We start from the raw sequence: 19,407 nt of genomic DNA on the forward strand, positions 1-19,407 counted from the left end.
TGGATATGACTGAGCAACTTTCACTTTCACTTAGGAAATCTCTAAACCTGTAATAACTATTCCCACTCAACATTGCTTTCTCTTTTCCAGAGCAGCAAATAAGACCAAAATGGTCACATTTCAATTTATATCCTTTTATGACCTTTACAGGAGTGAGTCTTGTGGGCAGGAAACTTCAACACATTTGGCAGAGCTAATTAACAAATTTAATTAGGATCATGGTAGAATGAAGTCAATGCTGATGATCGTTCATCATCATCATAACTCAGAAGAAGGGAGCAAGGTCAGGGTTAAGTTTGGACAGACAGGTAGAGTGATAGCCTATGGCAGAGAGCAAGGACAGGGCCTTTCACACATGAAAGCTCTCAAATTTAAACCTTTGACATCACTTCCAAAGGAGGATTTATGCATTAATATATAGTCGCAGAGACACACTCATAGCATTGAAAAAAGATCTTCCTCATATGACTTAACACTTTTATCCCACTTCTGGACTACACTCTTCAGAGTGTACTATGAATTTAATCATTTATAGAAATCTTGTAGTTATCTTTTTCCTTATTTACTCTTATTGAATTATAGCTGATTTACAATGTTAATTCCTGTTATATAGCAAAGCAATTTTCTTATATCTATATATCTATATATATAGATCAGAGAAGGCAATGGCACCCCACTCTAGTACTCTTGCCTGGAAAATCCCATGGACTGAGGAGCCCAGAAGGCTGCAGTCCATGGGGTTGCTCAGGGTCGGACAGGACTGAGCGACTTCACTTTCACTTTTCACCTTCATGCATTGGAGAAGGAAATGGCAACCCAGTCCAGTATTCTTGCCTGGAGAATCCCAGGGACAGGGGAGCCTGGTGGGCTGCCGTCTATGGGGTCGCACAGAGTCGGACACGACTGAAGCGACTTAGCAGTAGCAATAGCAGCATATATATATATATATACAGGGTTTTTTTTATTATTCTTTTCCATTATGGTTTATCCTAGGATTTTTTTTTAATTGGAGGATAATTGCTTTATAATGGTATGTTAGTTTCTGCTGTACAACAATGTGAATCAGCTGTTAAGTATACATATATCACCTCCCTCTTGAGCTTCCCTCCCACCCCTTTGCCATTGTCCTGTGAATGGCTCAGTTGTAATACTTTATATTTTTGTCCTTTAAAAATACATTAATTACACTTAAGGTGTATCAAAATTGTTATAAACTCTGTTTTGCATTTTTCTTCTAAATATGTTAGTAGTTTAGGCCTCTCCTGATCTCTGAGAACTCTTAAGTTGGAATATAGGAATTTATGATTGAGAGCATAGATACTATGAAGCAAGGGAGATGAGCAGAAGACCAGCATCAGGTTTGGTTGGCAATATTTGGCACAGTGGATGTCAGAACAAGGAGGACTGGGCCCCTGGTTGCTGGCTGGGCCAGGCTGCTCCTGGAAGTAGCCCCACCCTCTCTGACCTGGGTTCTTGGGGGAATGAATGCCTGAATGCTAAGTGCCCCACTTCCTAACAATATCTTGTGGTTTGCCAGTGGGTAGAAAATGTAATTGCTGAATAATTAGCCCATGAATCACTGAGAATTGACTGGTGTGAAATAATGAGGAGAGATGCCCTCTGGGTTAGGAAACACATTTAATATTGGAAGCCTGAAATTTAGGTAAAACTAAATTATAAGATTGTCATGTTCAGGGTCTACATCAACCCAGAACTTCATGTGATTGATTAAAACAAGCTGTAAGAAGAGGCCACCATAGGAAGAGAAATTTCTATCAGCAAACAACTAATATGGGTCCTGAAAAATTACTCACAAACAAAACTAACAGTGGATGGAACCACAAAGAGGGATTGTTTATTACATCTATCTTTCTTCATAGTGGCTTATCCCATGCTAGTGAGAATTAGCCATCTTATAACTTTGAGTCATCTCAAAGAAAGAGCTTTCCTCCTTTCCCTATCACCTACTCTTTCAATGGCTTGCTGGGCCCATTCTTTCTCAACCCTCTGTGTCCATTTGTAGTTATTTGAGGTGGTGCCTGTCTCTTGTACAGTCCACACCTATAGTACTAGTGCAAAGTCTGTCCTCCCTTTGATCCCATGCTTACCTGGCTCTTGCACTCAGCACCCTCCAGCCAGCTATAGAATAACAATGGATGTCCCAGTGAAGCCAGGCCACTTCCCTATTACTCCCAGCACACTTGGTGGCTAATCTCTGATATCCCTTTTAGATATCTGTGTGTACTGCCCTTTTTTGGCCTCTGTGACTCTCCAGTCCCCTAATCCAGGTCCAAGAAAACCTCTCTGGCCAAGCTGATGTTTCCCCAGCGCACCTGGCTCAGACTAGGTGTGTAAACAGATTCACTATAGGCTATTTTTTTTTCTTTTTTTATATGTTCAAGTAATTTTCTTTGAAGCAGTCTAGTCAGAGTTCATCTGTGGTGATAATTTTGTTTTTAAAAAGAATTAATCAATTTAACGAATGTTTATCGAAGACTTTCTATGCTTAAGTATTGCCCCAAGCCCTGGTGTTACAGGCTTCCCTGGTGGCTCAGATGGTAAAGCATCTGTCTGCAATGCAGGAGATCTGGGTTCGATCCCTGGGTCAGGAAGATCCCCTGGAGAAGGAAATGGCAACCCACTCCAGTACTCTTGCCTGGAAAATCCCATGGACATAGAAGCCTGGTAGGCTACAGTCCATGGGGTTGCAAAGAGTTGGACATGACTGAACGACTTCTCTTTCTGGTGATACAAAGATCCCTCCTTCCTCCTTTTTTCCTTCCTTCTGTATATTCAGTATTTTGCTTAAGTATTAATATTTTGCTTAGATTAAAAAATGTAGTCTTAGTTCTCAGAAGTATTTCAATCTCATTAGCAACTTAGAAAAGTAAATGGAGAATTACATTACAAACAGATGTGAAAAGCACACAGGAGTTTGCATAGGAAAGGAAGAATTTGTGTGAGTGTGTGTGTGTGTGTGTGTTGGAGGTATCTATCTTAGCCTGGGGAGAGTCAGGGAAACTTCCAGAGGAAGTGACCCTGGAACGAAGATCTAAAGAAGTAGGAGATGAGGGAACATTTCACGCAAAAGTCCTGAAGCAAAAACCTTCTGGTGTGTGTGGAAAATTACAACTGTTTTGGAGCATGGTATGCTATAGAAGAGCCAGGGATGAGTCTGAACATGTTCTCAGAGATAAGGTCATAAACAGCTTTGTGCAGGGGGCTAAGGAATCCTGTAAAGTGTGTAAAAAACTTTATGTTGGAGATTGCCATAGTTAGTTTTGCATTAAGAAGCTATTTGACCAGCTAGAATGTGGATTATGGACTTGCAGGGCAATGGGGGATCCAGCAGGCCTGGGGTCCTGTTAGGAGGCAGTGGCAGTAATAGACAGATGAGCTAAGAAGATGGGAATCCCTGCCTTCTAAACACTCCCAGTCCAGGGTCCATGAAAAATCACTGCCCACAGTAGAGTGAGATTAACATAAATAGAGGCAGGGGCACAGCACGATGGAGCACTGATTGTCCCTCTGGTCTGTATTGTTTTAAGTTTCTTTTGTCTTTAGAAATCTTTAACTGCAGGCTACCCTGCTGTGGGGGTAGTTTCTCTGAGCCACTCTGCTCTGAGGCTAAGGGCATATAAAAGAGGAACCATGTAAGAACGTTCACAGCAGCACTTCCTTCACAAGAGAGAAAACCAGAAAACAAGCCAAATACCCATCAATGGGAGAGTGAGGGAATAGATTCTTGTAGAGACACAATGGGATATTCTATGTACTCAGAGTGCATGAACTACAGCAATGCCGCGAATCTATGGATGAATCTTAGACACACAATTTTAAGTGGTAGGTCCCCAAAGATTATGAATGATGTGATAATCTCTTCATAAAGAAATAACTAAAATTTTAAAATATGCTTTAAAGGAATATAGAAAATAATCATAATAGGTTTTAATAATTACTTATATATTATTTTATGATTATAATGTATTATATTAATAAAAATATACATATATATATAACTATACAAAAGGAAAACAAGAGAATGATGAGCATGGACTTTAATACTTGGGTGGAGAAAATCATGAGAATAAAGACAGAGACCCTGTGGTTAGGGTAAGTTATTGTCAAGGTCCAGACTTTGCTTTGGGTGGTAGGTTTGGGGGCTAATGACATTATTCAGAATAACTAGGTAAATAACTGGATAAGAAATGCAAGAAAGCCAAGTTTGGATTCTTGATGAGAAAGAGCCATGGACAGGAATATGATGTGTCTGATTCAGTGTCCTGAGCTCAAAAAAGAAAAAAAGGTAGAAGAAAGGAAGCAGACAGAAAATGACAATGGCATGCATACAGGATCCTAAGGGGCAGGGGTTGGAGAAGAGGAGAAGGCCAGGCAGCCAGCAAGTGGGAGGCAAGAAGAGAAGAACCTGAGAAGCATATGGCCTGAGAATCCAGGAGGGAGTGGAGGGAAAGCCCAAGAGAAGGGGGCAGACATCCAGTCCCAGCCACTAGGATCTCCCCATTTATTGGCATTATTGGTCAAAATTCTTCCAAACAGCCCTTGGAGAGAAACTGAGCCAAGTTGCCACACAGTAATTTGAAGAGAGCCTTTGCCTAGGATGACGATCTGAGTCAGGTTTGAATTTTCTACTATTAACAAGAACCAGATAGGACTTATGTCGTGTACAGTAAGTACATCCGGCTGGAAATGGAGCCAGCCATCTCCCAGTTTTCTCCCCACCTCCCACCATGTCCCAGCAACTGAATCAGATGAATGTATTAGCATACTCACAGTTTTGTGATGTCTGGTCCAAATATATGTACCACTAAATAGCAAGTGGTCTTCAAGAACAGTTTTTCTAAGAAAGATAAAGCAGGGGAAATAGATTATTATGATGAATTTGACACATGAGTCAATAATGATCTTTACTAGGAACTGAAGCTGAGTGCTTAATTTATCATTAATTCGAGTGATTAATTATAAGGATTTGGGAGAAATGTTACAGTTATTGTATCCATGAAAATATCATTTCCAGCTCTGGTTTATGTAAATGCTACTTTGCTTACTATACATGCTAAAGAAGGCTAGTTTTTGATAAAAATACAGTTAAATTCTGGAGTCTCATTTTCTTTTGTGTAGCAGGGAACGTCTGAATGGTAGTGAGGATCTCATCTGTTAATGATAGAAACAGGATTTGCTGGAAAGTAAATAATCTGAAGTATTGCTTTGTTGAAAATATTCTTCTCTGGTATTCATTTGGGGGGAAAAAAGACTTGACTTTGACTATTTAGCTTTTTCTGTTGGTATCCCAGAGATAAAAAGATACTAACAGTCACAGATGTCTCTGTATTGCCATCTACACCAGAGAGAACACACACATAGACACACACAAACCCATTACCTAAACAATCCCCTTCCTCCTGCCTCCCCTGTTATGACAGTACAGGAAGGCTTTGTGCATCAATCTGTTTGCACAATGAAACCTGTTAACTCTCTGGCCCTGTTTCTCTGCTTTGTCAGCCATTGTGGAACCCTGGTCATTCCAAGGAGGACTTTAGCAAGGTTAGGATAGATGGACTGTCCAGGAACAGATGGGAAACTCTCCCTGGGAATTTTTCTTGTCATGTTTACCTCAAACTGGGCTGCCAGTTATTTGGGGAGTAGGGTAGTGGAACAACAAGATAAATATGGGAACTCTCTCTAGTACTCTTGAAAGAGAAAGTGTTCATCACTTTTTCATGTTCCACTCTTTGTGACAGCATGGACTGTAGCCCACCAGGCTCCTCTGTCTTACGGAATTCTCCAAGCAAGAATACTGGAGTGGGAGTACTAGTAAGAGAGCCAATACTCTTGAAAAGTGAAAGTCACTCAATTGTGTCTGACTCTTTATGACCCCATTGACTGTAGCCTGCCAGGCTCCTCTGTCCATGGAATTTTCCAGGCAAGAATACTGGAGTGGGTAGCCTATCCGTTCTCCAGGGCATCTTCCCAACCCAGGAATTGAACCAGAGTCTCCTGCATTGCAGGCAGATTCTTAATGGTAAATAACCATAAGGGAGGCCCAATGTAAATACTACCTTCATATTAAAATAGTTTCATGGGACTTTTTTTTTCATGATAAAGCACAAGGCTTCAAATTCATTATGCTTTTTAAATAGGAACTTAAAACCTATCACACATTACTATGGACCTTTCAGAAATAAAAGGAATGATAAGGAAATACTATGACATCTGCATGGCAGCAAATTAGATGATTTAGAAGAAATGGACAAATTCCTAGAAAGACAGACTGCTGAAACTGACTTAAGAATAAATAGACAATCTTAATAGAGATATAACAAGAGACTTAACTAGTAATCAAAAATGTCCCATAAAGGAAAGCCCAGGGCCAGACAGCTTCACTGATGAATTGTACCAAACATTTTCAAAACGTGTCTGACTAGATATTCTCCAAAGAAGTTACACAAATAGCTAATAAGCACGTGAAAAGATGGTCAACATCATTAGCTGTTAGAGGAAAATGTTAAAAACCACAATGAGATGTCACTTCACACCCACTATGATATGCTAGAATAAAAATAAAGATAAGCACAAGAAATGATGAGGCCATGAAGAAATTAGAATCTTCATATTCTGCTGGCAGGAATATAAAATGGTACAACCGCTTTGGTAAACAGTCTGACAGGTCCTCAAAAGGTTAAGTATAGGGTTACTATGTGTGCCAACAAGCCCACTGCTGGCATATACCCAAAAGAATACAAACATTTCCACACAAAAACTTACATATGAATGTTCATAGTGGAATTATCTTTATACAAAATCAAATAAGTGGAAACAATTCAATCCAAATGTCCATTAATGACTGAATGGATGAAAAAAATAGTCTATCTACGCATAACAAAATAGTATTCAGCTATAAACAGTAATGACTTTCTGATACATGGTACAACATGGATGAACATTAATTATGCTAAATGAAAGAAACATGCTTCTGTGATTGCATTTATATGAGATGACCACAATAGGCAAATTCATAGAGACAGAAAGTCAACTTGTGGTTGCTTAGGGCTGGAAGGAATGGATGGTTAGGAGTGGGCAACTGAGGTGGGTGGAGGTCCTTGTTGATATAATGAAAATATTCTTAAATATATGGTGGTGAAGGGCGTACAACTCCATTCAGCTGGTAAAGAATCTGCCTGCACTGCATGAGGCCTCGTTTCCATTCCTGGGTCAGGAAGATCCCCTGGAAAAGGGATAGGCTTCCCACTCCAGCATTCTTGGGCTTTCCTGGTGGCTCAGATGGTAAAGAATGCACCTGTGGTGCAGGAGACATGTGTTCAATCCTTAGGTTGGGAAGATCCCCTGGAGAAGAGAATGGCTATCCACTCCAGTATTCTTGCCTGGAAAATTCCATGGACAGAGGAGCCTGGTGGGCTACAGTTCATGGGGTTGCAAAGAGTCAGACACAACTGAGTGACTTAATTATTAATTGAAGTATACACTTTAAATGCATGTATAATTGAACTAAATCTCAATACTACTGCTATAAAATAAAAACAGCACCCCCTTGGGTGTTCCTTTTTAGGGGTCCTAAGGAACTTTGATGCTCCAGAATTCAGAGACTTGGGTTTCAGCACTGGGTAACTGGCTTTGACCTTGGTCAGGTTGATTTCCCTTCTGGGTTTCAGTTTCCTCATCTGAAAAATGTAGGAGTAGGATTCAGTCCCCTTCACTATGTTGTCTTGGAAGTTGGAGGATTATATAACTGACATTCAAACTTACACAGACTTGTAACGCACTTTGGAATGAGTTTCCAGTGTTGTTCGTGAGAACTAGTTTAGCCAAGAGAAGAGCAATTTAAAAATGGACACCAGGTGTTCTTTGATACACTTGCAGTGTTGCCTGAAAGGCAGGGAACAATTTTTTTTCTTTCTGGTAAAATAAGAGATGCTTCCGTGTGCATGTGTGTGTGTGTGTGTGTGTGTGTGTGTATTTTTTCTAGAATCTTGTTTTGCTCAAGTTGAAGTAAGTGGCAACATTTCCTAATCCTCTGTGCAGGGCCAACAATCAGTTTCCTCAAATTTCGTGATGGTTAAGAATGACAGGCTACTGCAGAAATGGCTAATGTGGGACACGAGCTGGGTTTCTGAGAGCTAAACTCTAGATAGACCTAGAAGACGACAGAGCAGAGATAGGCAAAGTCTCTAGAAAAAGCCTGATCGGGCCCAGTCAGCCATAATTAGGTGATAACCTGTTATTGCTACAACTGAACAAAAGATTGACACCAACATAGTGCTAGTAACCTATCTGATGTAAAAAGTCTACAGTTAAATTGTGCTTGCGACCAGGAAGTTACAAGAGCGTTTAATTTCTACAGAATGAAAAGGACTTGAAACAGCATAGGGATAAAAAGGTATGGCCAATTCCAAAGGCAAAGGAAGGTTAAAAAAGAAACAATTGCACAGTCATCATATGTTAAGTGTATCCATATATATGGGTGTAAATAAAACCTAGAACATTTCAGGTAGTAAGTCACCTTTAGGTTTACCATCATTTCTTTTCTCATAAGAGACTTTTGAGGGAGTGGTTTTTTCACCCTCATTCTATGAGAAGAAACTTTGAGAATTGAAGGCTTCCTCAAGGGTAGAATGGTTCAGTAAGAGATTAAAATCTTTTATTCCAAAAGCCCAAGTTATTTGTAGTATGCATTTCAATGTACTTGGGACATTTTTTGATGCCTCATCTACCTCGGGTATGGCAGGTGTATACCAACTTACTAATTAGAAATTTAAAACACAATGAGTTGACCACCAAGATAGTTCTGTGGCTGTGTGTTCTAAGGGTGCATGTAGATTTTCAGAGCCTACAGAATGCGAAGAGAGTTGCCTTTCTCATTTTAAGTTGACATCAGTTTTTAACTATCATACTCCACGGAGATAAGATTTCTGCACAGGTGACCCAAGAAAGTGAAGTTCTAGCAAGACACTGAGGGCATAGGAGTCTGCTGACCCCTGGTGAGAATGATTCTATTAATCATTTTTCCATTAACAATTCTGAGATTCTTCCAAGGTGTTTACTAATGAGAGCCAGAGGCAAAAGCAGTGGGTGAAACTGAAGGTCAGAAATATTTTGCACAATTCGAAAAAACTGTCTTCCCAGGCACAGGAAAGGCCAACATGATTTACTGAGTGATTATTCTCCAGAATGTTTCTGCATGCTTTTTTCTGCTAAGGTTATGTTTTATAAACTTATTTAGCTTTGGAGGTAAAAGCAGTATTACTTAAAAGTAATTTTAAAAATCCTAACTGTTGCTGTGCATAATTTGACTTCCCCTCTCTCCCATTCTCCTGGCTCTCCAGAGAGAAGGCAACATTGGGTGTACTCAGGCAGTGCGGATGTTTTCATATTTCATAAACAAAGCAGTCCTAGGATGTCTTCTAGAAGGAGAAATCTTCAGCCAACGATCAGACTGCCACTGTCACCCTACACAATTCGCATGACTGTTCTATATGTTCTTCCGCCTCCACAAAATGGAAACAGTAACGTCCACTCTGCCTTCCTGTCTGTCAGGTCAAAGAGCCTTTAATCTGAACTGAGTGCTTTATTTCCACCCAGACATAAATGTTAATTAATAAAATGAAAATACCCCCAAGTAGGCTTATGAATTCTTTGAAAATCTCCTCTAATTGAAAGGTAGCCCACTACTGAAAACAGAAATACCTCCTTTGCTTCCCTTTGGTGATGTGCCAGCTACTATTTTACTGGAATCTGACTTTCAGCCTCTCATTTTACCTGAACAAAAATTTTTTGTTAAGAGTCAGAAGGAGCCAAGATGGAACCTTGAATACCAGCAATCTTGGTTAATGCATTTTTATGTTTTGCTGGTACATTAGAACAGGATCATCTGAGAAACAGGATTTTTACTCACGCTTTCACCTTTGAACAACAAAACTTTGCCTAAAAAGAGAAAATCAAACTCAAGGCACAAATGGTGATATCTATCAGTGTGGTCTGCTACACAGAAATGAAAACTAGTCAAAACAAGTCTTAATGATAATTATGACTATTTATTTTTTTTCCTTGTAAAATGATAATAACATTTTCTTCTTCTTCCTCTAATTCAGAGATGTGAGAATAAAAAGTAAGGTTTATAATAGGTGCTGAATGTCCAATAATAAAGGGATGGATAAATAAAATAAGGGACATTTATATGGTGAAGGACTGTAGAATAACTTAGAGGCTCGACCTAAGTCTATGTATATCTTGACATGTATAGATCCAAAAACATACTGTTGACTGAAAACCAGAAGTTACAGAGTGGTATATGCAGTAACTATTGATGTAAAAATGAGATCCCCACAAGGGAGGATTCTGAGGCAGCAGAGTTTTCGTATTTCACTGAATCTCAATTAAAAATAATAATAATAATAATAAAGCTTCTGAATAGGAAAACCAAAACACTATGAACATTAGTTACAGCAAAACTAGATATCTCCATGAGCCCCCAAATACAATTAAGGCAACAAGAAATCACTCACAACTGTGAGACTTGGGGGTTATCAAGTGTGGGAGAAAGTAAAGGGATGCAAGGGGTAAATAGATGAATCGCCAAAACAGCCTGGGTATTGATGACAAAGTATGGTGGGCCAGTAAGAATATCAGCTGAAAGTGGGAAAGGCGGGGATGAGGTTTAGCCCACTTCTGTAGGAGATGAGTACAAAAGACTCAGGGTTAGAAGGACAAAGGCATTTGAGTGGTGAGGCATCCCTGAATTCTAGAAACTCGTCTACCAGAGCTCCCTTCCAGGATAAGACTCACACTGAGGAGAAATTAGCTGGATAGAAGCAAAACAAAGAGAAAATCCAGATAAAAGTGGGCAGGAAGATAGAATCAGAAAATCTCAAAATGCAAGCAGCCATGTGTTTATTTTTTAACACCAACAAAAACAACAGAGGAAGGAATTCTGTGCATTTGGAGAGGCTGCCCTGAACCACTTCTCTTTCTAAGAGTTTTGGAAAAATAATTTCACATAAAAATAAGCAACAGAAATGTATCTAGGTCAACTCCCATACAAAGTTATTATAAGAAGAAAAAAAAGAATAAGGAACAGAATCACATCCTTGCAGATAGCAAAAGCATGCCAGAAAATCGTGCCCAAAAAAAAAAAGGATTAAAACATAACAGTATTTTAAAATGAGTGAGAAGTATTAATAAAACGATACAAGACATGAAAGAACAACAGAAATCAGAACTGAAAAAACTCAGAAATGGAATAAAAGAATTCAGGAAAGAACACAAAATTATAAAAGAAATGACATCCATATTAGAATGAATGTGAGAAGAAAGGCATACAATAGCTCACATTGTAAAAGAAATAGAAGATGAAAAAGAGGAAAACTTTCAAGATAAAAAAAGAAATGAAGTGATTAAGAAGTATTCATCATATATTAATGTATGTATATGGAGTCTAGGAAGATAGTACTAATGAACCTATCTGCAGAGCAGCAGTGGAGGCGCAGACGTAGAGAAAGACTTGTGACACAGGCGGAAAGGAGAGGGTGGGATGAATAGAGAGAGTATCGAAATATGCACATTACTGTGTGTGAAATAGGTAGCTGGTAGGAATCTGCTGTATGACACAGGGAGCTCAAACCCAGTGTTCTGATTACCTAGAGGGGTGAGATGGGGTGGAAGGTTCAAGAAGGAGGGGACGTACGTATGCCCATGGCTAGTTCATGTTGATGTATGGCAGAAACCAACACAATATTGTAAAGCAATTATCCTCCAATTAAAAATAAATAAATTTCTCAGCCTAAAGCCATCTTTTCAGAAACCTCCATGCCATGAGAATGAAGTGGAGGAAGAAGTGAACACACAAGCTGAAGCACAAAAGAAGAAAGATGAGGCAGAGGTCCAAGGAAACCCGTATAGCCATGGAAACCACAGAAGCAGAAATAAGGGAAGTTAGAGGCCAGTGATGCTGGTACAAATTGTTGGATGGCATGCCTACTATCTAGAACTTGTCTCAGTGGATCTGGAACATCCATAGCTATTCTGATCACCTTGACCACCTTTGAGAGACCCACCTTGCTTATATCAAAGGGGTCCCTTTAGGTCCATTGCCCTGGACCTGTGATTTTTGGACTAGTTATCTTCTCAATTGTGGCTGAATGTAACATGTATACGATAAATCATCTCTTTTGCTGTCTTAGCTGAAGAAAAGAAATTGTTAAATTATTCATTCAAGAGATAGGCAAAATCATTAATACAGGCAAAGAAGATTTAAAATATGGATACTATAAATCCCCGAAGAAGAAAACCAAATCAAGAAAACTGAGCAAATACTACGAAGTTTGTGAGATTTAAAAAAAATGTATTTGAAGCCACAGATTGAGAGAGCATACCGTGTGCTTGAGGACATCAACATACAACAACTGACACCAAGATATAGTCTAGTTAAATGACTAAATTTTATAAAAATGAAAAAAAATCATTCGAACTAGGCAAAAACAGTAAATAACTTATAAGAAAAGGAAAATTAGATTATGATTAAACTTTTAATAACATACTTATGACACTTGCTGTTACTGCTGCTAAGTCACTTCAGTCGTGCCCGACTCTGTGCGACCCCATAGACGGCAGCCCACCAGGCTCCCGCATCCCTGGGATTCTCCAGGCAAGAACACTGGAGTGGGTTGCTATTTCCTTCTCCAATGCATGAAAGTGAAAAGTGAAAGGGAAGTCGCTCAGTCGTATCCGACTCTTAGCGACCCCATGGACTGCAGCCCACCAGGCTCCTCTGTCCATGGGATTTCCCAGGCAAGAGTACTGGAGTGGGGTGCCATTGCCTTCTCTGATTTACGACACTTAGGGAAAGAAATTACATGCCAAGGAGTTTTATATCTGGAAAAACACTGACTTTCAAGTATAAAGGACAAGCCAGCTTGTTATTAACATGCAAGAATTCAGGGCCTATTGTTCCCATGAGTCGTTTCTGAGGAATGAATTTTAGATAGTAACTCGACTAGAGAGACGTCTGCATAAGGGCTGGTGGTGAACATCAGTCTTATAGTTGCTGATGGAACTAAAACTAAATGAGGGTGCAAAGGGAATGTATATATTGTATGTAATGGCTGTATGCTAAAATAATACAGTACAATGATTAAAAAGTGTAGAGATATGGGGAAAGCATATTCAAATAACAATTTAACTGCTCTCAAGGATTATAAAATATATTAATAATAGTAGAATTAAGATTGACATCCTGAGCCTCTTGTACGTGAAAAGAATAGGTAAATGAGTAATCCTGAGATATTTTAATTTAATCAATCCCCTTGTCCATAAGAGTTAGGACTTCAACTGTGGAAAGAAGATACCGATATGAGACAGAAGATGCAAAGAAAAAATCCTGCAGTCCTGAATTTGAATTTAAAGTGACAGGATGAACTCATTTGATGTTTTATCTTAAAATAATATAAGTAAATATATATATGTATGTTTTCTATCACTGTCAACAGAAGAAGTCTAGAAAGAATGACCGACTGAGTAGCAATGACATTCCTATGCACTCAGACCTTGTGGTCTTAATACTATTTCCCACTAAAAGAAACCAGAGCATCTAAGAGAAATGACTGATTTCAAGCCTGGGCTTGGAAATGTACGAGACAGGCTAGTACAACTCTCATACCAGTTAGTGAGGAAGCTATCAATGATTATGTAGACTTATGTCAAAAGGAGTCAGCTTACAGAAGTTCCCACTGGTCAAAGATGAGACAAATTTGAGCTTCAAAAGGATAATAACTGAAGTAGACTAAAACTCATCAAATGCATATGAATTCATGAGTTCATAATGATACTGTAAAGAAAACCTAGGGACATTACTTTGCCAACAAAGGTCTGTCTAGTCAAGGCTATGGTTTTTCCAGTAGTTATGTATGGATGAGAGAGTTGGACTCTAAAGAAAGCTGAGTGCTGAAGAATTGATGCTTTTGAACTGTGGTGTTGGAGAAGACTCTTGAGAGACTCTTGGACTTCAAGGAGATCAAACTAGTCCATTCTAAAAGAGATCAGTCCTGAATATTCATTGGAAGGACTGATGCTGAAACTGAAACTTCAATACTTTGGCTACCTGATGCGAAGAACTGACTCATTTGGAAAGATCCTGATTCTGGAAAAGATTGAAGGTGGGAGGAGAAGGGGATGACAGAGGATGAGATGGATGGCATCAGTGACTCAATGGACATGAGTTTGAGTCAACTCTGGCAGTTGGTGATGGACAGGGAGGCCTGACGTGCTGCAGTCCATGGGGTTGCAGAGTTGGACATGACTGAGCGACTGAACTGAACTGACTAAATGACTAGTTTGGGATGATACCACAAGGGCAATGAATTATTTGAAAACTGGCAAGTAGAGAAAAAGAATCAAGCATTTACCCTGCCTTTCTTAGAATAAATAGTACCATTAGTAACTGTGGAGAAAAAATACATGCAAGAATTCAGGGAATATTGTTCCCACGAGTCCCTTCTAAGGAATGAACTTTAGACAGTAACTCAACTATCTAATGGAGAAGGCAATGGCACCCCACTCCAGTACTCTTGCCTGGAAAATCCCATGGACGGAGGAGCATGGCAGGCTGCAGTCCATGGGGTCGCTAAGAGTAGGACATGACTGAAGTGACTTAGCAGCAGCAGCAACTATCTAAAGATATATCTAAATGATAATGAAGATGAGGGAAACTGACTCTAATGTATTTCAGCTGCTAAATGAAATATAATTGATATATTAGAACAGCACCATTTTGTAACCCCAATGCAGTAACAGTCATAGAGCATCAACAGTGCTAATATCACAAAAATAAAACAAGAGAAAAACACTTATGATGGCTTCCTGATGAAAGAAAACACCATTTATAGCCTTGCCGAAGAAATCAAACTGGAGTCTGGTCAAGCCTCAGATCTAGCTGCCATTTTCAGGAAATACAGACACAGAGAAACACATTCAATCCTACCACAGGGATGCACCAACAAAATGCAGAAACTACAGGGTAGATTCCATAGCTCACTTACAAGGAAAAGGAAGGGATGGAAAAGAAACTGGTAGATTAAAATGAGACTTAAAAGACACATCAAAAATTTAAAAACTGAACAGAACTATGGTGTCTGGAGATACCCAGTTGGATGAGAAAGTTATAAAGCAATATAAGAGGATGATTATAGTAACAGGCAGGTTTTTTTTTTTTTTTCTTTCTTTTTTTAGGGAGAAGGAGGAGTTTTTGATGAGATGGAGCATGTGGATGGGACTTCTGGAGTAGCCACCAATCTGTTCCTTTTTGAACACAGCCCTGTTCCTCTGGACTCTGTTTACAAAGATGTTCACCTTTCAATAGCTAATAAAACTATACATTTATTTTGTGTGGTTTTCTGCATTTGTTTCCTTTTACCAGGAAAAGATTTAAAAATTACCCATTGATAATACTACACATCATCTATAGATTCATAGACAATGACGTGAATGTAAAAGTATAAAATTTGACAAAGCTAATATCCATCAAGTTCACATGAATGGTTCTCTCTAGAGAGGTAGAAGGACAACAGAACTGGGATCAGGGGAGGCCAAAGCGCCTTCTAGTTTATTTGTCACATTCTAATTCCATGAAAGAAAGATGATGCAATTATGTCAAAATGTTAGCAGTAGTCAGACTGGGACGTTGCAAGCAAATGTATTTGTGTATTATCTTCTCTTAGTTTTTATTTTTAAATACAAAACTGAGCTTATGAGTGTACATTGTGACTGTAAACAATAACTTTTCTAAAAGTGCATTGATGCCATTGACAGAGCATTTGTTAAGTCAAAGATAAAACTGTCTTGAGTCCAACTATCTTACTTAAAAATAATAATGTAGGCATCTTTGGAGAATTAGTTCCTTAACATTAAGTGAATGAATATTTGACTCTCAATGAAGTTCACTCATTGTGATTGTACACCTAAGAATATTCTAATATAAGGGAAATAGAATCAATATTTTCATTCTGATGAAATTTAAAACAGCTATACAATTTGCTTAAAGGCTTCCCAGGTGGCTCAATGGTAGAGAATCCACTTGCTAATGCAGGAGATGCAGGTTCAATCCCTGGGTCAGGAAGATCCCCTGGGGAAGGAAATGGCAACCCACTCCAGTATTCTTGCCTGGGAAATCCCATGGACAGAGGAGCCTGGTGGGCTACAGTCCATGGGGTCACAAAAGAGCCAAACACAATTTAGCAACTAAACAACAACAGCATACCATTTGTTTAAACCACAGATTATTTCCTTCTTTTGCAGGATGTGTAAGTGATTTTATTGAGTTCCAATTCATATCAATGGACTGTTCCCAGATTATTTTCCAGTTTGGAATTTTAAGATCCATTGTCTTTTCAGACTAAATAAAGTTCTGTGTTAGAAGGGATGTATGTGCATTTGAGAATGTGTATGTGGTTAAATTAACATAAATCATTGAAAATTATTTATTATTGATTTTTTTGCCTTCCTGGTACTTAAGGTCATGATCACTAGGTGGGCAAATCATTGTAAATGATTCATAAAAAAATTGGCCATTTGACATTTTGCTCCCTAAATGTCCACAGCAATCTCATTCTGCTACGATGGAAAATGAATGTCTGGGGAAAAAAAATGCCTAGAGTGTTCTTTTGTGTGCTTCTTTTAATCCCTATGATCCCCATAAGAATATCAACTCACAGAAAGAACACAGTCAGATTCTCCTCTGTAAACTCATGTAGGGTATAAATTCACTCATGATGGCTCACAAGTGAGAAAAGAATCAGACCCATAGCCAAGTGACCCTTTTTATATTACCAGGCAAGTAGCTGCACAGTCTCTCCATTGAGATCTGGACTGTCGAGTTGTGAACTTGAGTGAGCTGTTCAATCATAGACACCACCAGCACACAACCTGCAGGGAGCAGAAGAGAAGTCAGCTATGTCACATGGAAAGGTTCTCTGGAGGACTGGAAGAAGAAAGGGGGATATGTGTGTGTCCTTAAGAACACAAACCTTCCCAAAACAGAGAACTTTTCTTTGCCATGATTTTTATAATCGACCACATGAATAAATACGCTGAGTTTTTAGTGAAATATGATAAGAAAATTATGACTTTGGGGGTCAGAAAGACAGGTTATCAGCTGACTTTTGTCACTTTTAAGTTATGTGACTTCAGGGAAGTAATTGAATCTTGCTTTATTTCCATTTCATTTTGATCATATGGGGGAAAGAGGTGCCATTTACAGGAGTTAGTGTGTAGAAGACAGCCAGCCAGCGCTGAGGACAAGCTCGTAGACACTGGCCTCTGCTGTCTACTCTCCCTCCCTTCTGCCGTAGATAGCTTCACTGTGAGTAGGATCATCTCCACCTTACACATGCTCAACTTATGACCCGGGCTCAGATTTTTAATTGCAGAAAAGCAGTGGAAATTGCCCAACATTTGGAGTCAGAATACCTGGGACTGAGTCCTGCCCTTGAATCTTGGGTTTATCATGTATCCTTTCTAAGCCTTGGCTTCCTCACTGCAAAGTAGTTAAGTTTCCTGTAGGGCTGCTGTGATGATTAAATGAGATGATAGTACAAATGAAGATGGCTTTGAAATCAAAACACTATTGTAAAATATTATTTTACCTCTCAGCTATAAAGCACTCTGCTTGAAAGCATGTACCAATACAATAAGTGTCCAGAAGGAACCTTGGATTAAATTAATAATATATTTCTCAAGCTACCTTGATGTATGATAATGGTTAAGGCACGGAATTGCTAGGCTAACACCCCTAGAACGTTCTGTCACCAGCCTAAATTGCCAGGGAAGACCAAACCTTCTTTGTCCAAAGGGAGGGGACTCTCATCTATACACAAGGGGTTGGGTGTTCAAAGATCAGTAATTCTGAGAAGAAACTGTTCAGCTTCACTGAGATAAGAGGAGTGGAATTTATTGGCAGAGGCTGGTTTCCAAGGAGGCAAAAGAAGGACTACATCTAAAATAAAGAAGTTCCAGGGTGGCTGGCCCAGCAATCAGCTCACTATTATCCATCTGCTCAAGAAGCTGGGACCCAAGTTCACATGCAGTGTCATTAAAACCAAATTCCCACTAGGAATCCTTGAGGGAAAGTGGCTGATAACAGATGTGAATAGTACAACTGGGCTTCTCTAGACAGAAAGAAATTAAACCTTCCATAGAATGAGAGATTGCCAACAAAGAAGAAGAAACTTCCACCTTTCTAGACATTGCAACACCTGATCAGGCTTTGGCCTCGGTTGTTCTGTACCCTTCAGTAAAGCTGGGCTCACCAAATCTGAGATAGTTCAACCTTGATAACCACAGTCTTACTGCTCTGGGAGCATCTTCCTCTGGGGCATTCAACTTCAATTACCAAGGTGGATTAGGTGTGTTTTTAACTTAATCCATGCATTGAGGGCTTTATTACATTGCAGTGAATTCAGTAGCTGATACTTATTAGCACTATACAGTCTTAAAAACATTTTCATGTATATTTTGTTTTATTTTACCAATAACTTTTCAAGAAAGGGGGCTTCTCTGATGACTCAGATGGTAAAGAATCTGCCTGCAATGGGGAGACTGGGGTTCAATCCCTGGGCTGGGATGATCCCCTGGGAATGGCTACCCACTCCTGTATTCTTGCCTGGAGAATGCCATGGACAGAGGAGCCTGGTGGGCTACAGCCCATGGGATCACAAAGAGTCAGACACAACTGAGCAACTAACACTTTTTCAAAAGATGGATGCAATGCAATCTCATTTCAGAATATTTTTAAAATATACAGCAGTGTTAAAAGGATAAACATCACTTAAATCATCCAGAGATAAACAAATTTCACTTTTAAACACAAAATATATATAATATACTTGAATTTTTTAAAATTTATAATGCACTTTTCAATCTTGATTTATGTCTCTGCTAATCACTTGTTAAGTTAGGTGGAGCTAAATACATTTTAATAACTGCAATTTAAAATAATTATAAGTAATTATATTGCAATGTTATAAGAGGATGCAGTGTGGTATAGTTGAAAAGAGAGAAGCTTTGAAATAAAAATTAAACTTTTTAAAAAACAAAGTTCAAATACTGGATTAGTCACTTAAAATGGTGTAACTTTGAACAAGTTACCTAACCTTCTGGAACTTCTTATTAAGAGTTTACAAAGAAGACATACAGATGGCTAACAAACACATGAAAAGATGCTCAACATTACTCCTTATCAGAGAAATGCAAATCAAAACCACAATGAGGTACCATCTCACACCAGTCAGAATGGCTGCTATCAAAAAGTCTACAAACAATAAATGCTGGAGAGGGTGTGGAAAAAAGGGAACCCTCTTACACTGTTGGTGGGAATGCAAACTAGTA

General features: G+C 39.0%; 1 protein-coding gene across 2 annotated transcripts in view; it reads right to left on the reverse strand.

The window, feature by feature from the left end:
- Nucleotides 1–19,407, reverse strand: part of AOAH (acyloxyacyl hydrolase (neutrophil)) — a 189,970-nt gene that overhangs the window by 151,159 nt on the left and 19,404 nt on the right. For both annotated transcript variants that reach the window (XM_010831159.1, XM_010831158.1), the window contains exons 3-4: nt 16,852–16,947; nt 4,792–4,858 (exon numbers count right to left, since the gene is read on the reverse strand). In XM_010831159.1, coding sequence (XP_010829461.1) covers nt 4,792–4,858; nt 16,852–16,947 — 163 coding nt within the window. The remainder of the gene's footprint in view (nt 1–4,791; nt 4,859–16,851; nt 16,948–19,407) is intronic.

The sequence above is a fragment of the Bison bison genome, unplaced genomic scaffold, assembly GCF_000754665.1.
Source record: "Bison bison bison isolate TAMUID 2011002044 unplaced genomic scaffold, Bison_UMD1.0 scf7180017864525, whole genome shotgun sequence".
In the NCBI taxonomy this organism is placed as follows: Eukaryota; Metazoa; Chordata; class Mammalia; order Artiodactyla; family Bovidae; genus Bison; species Bison bison.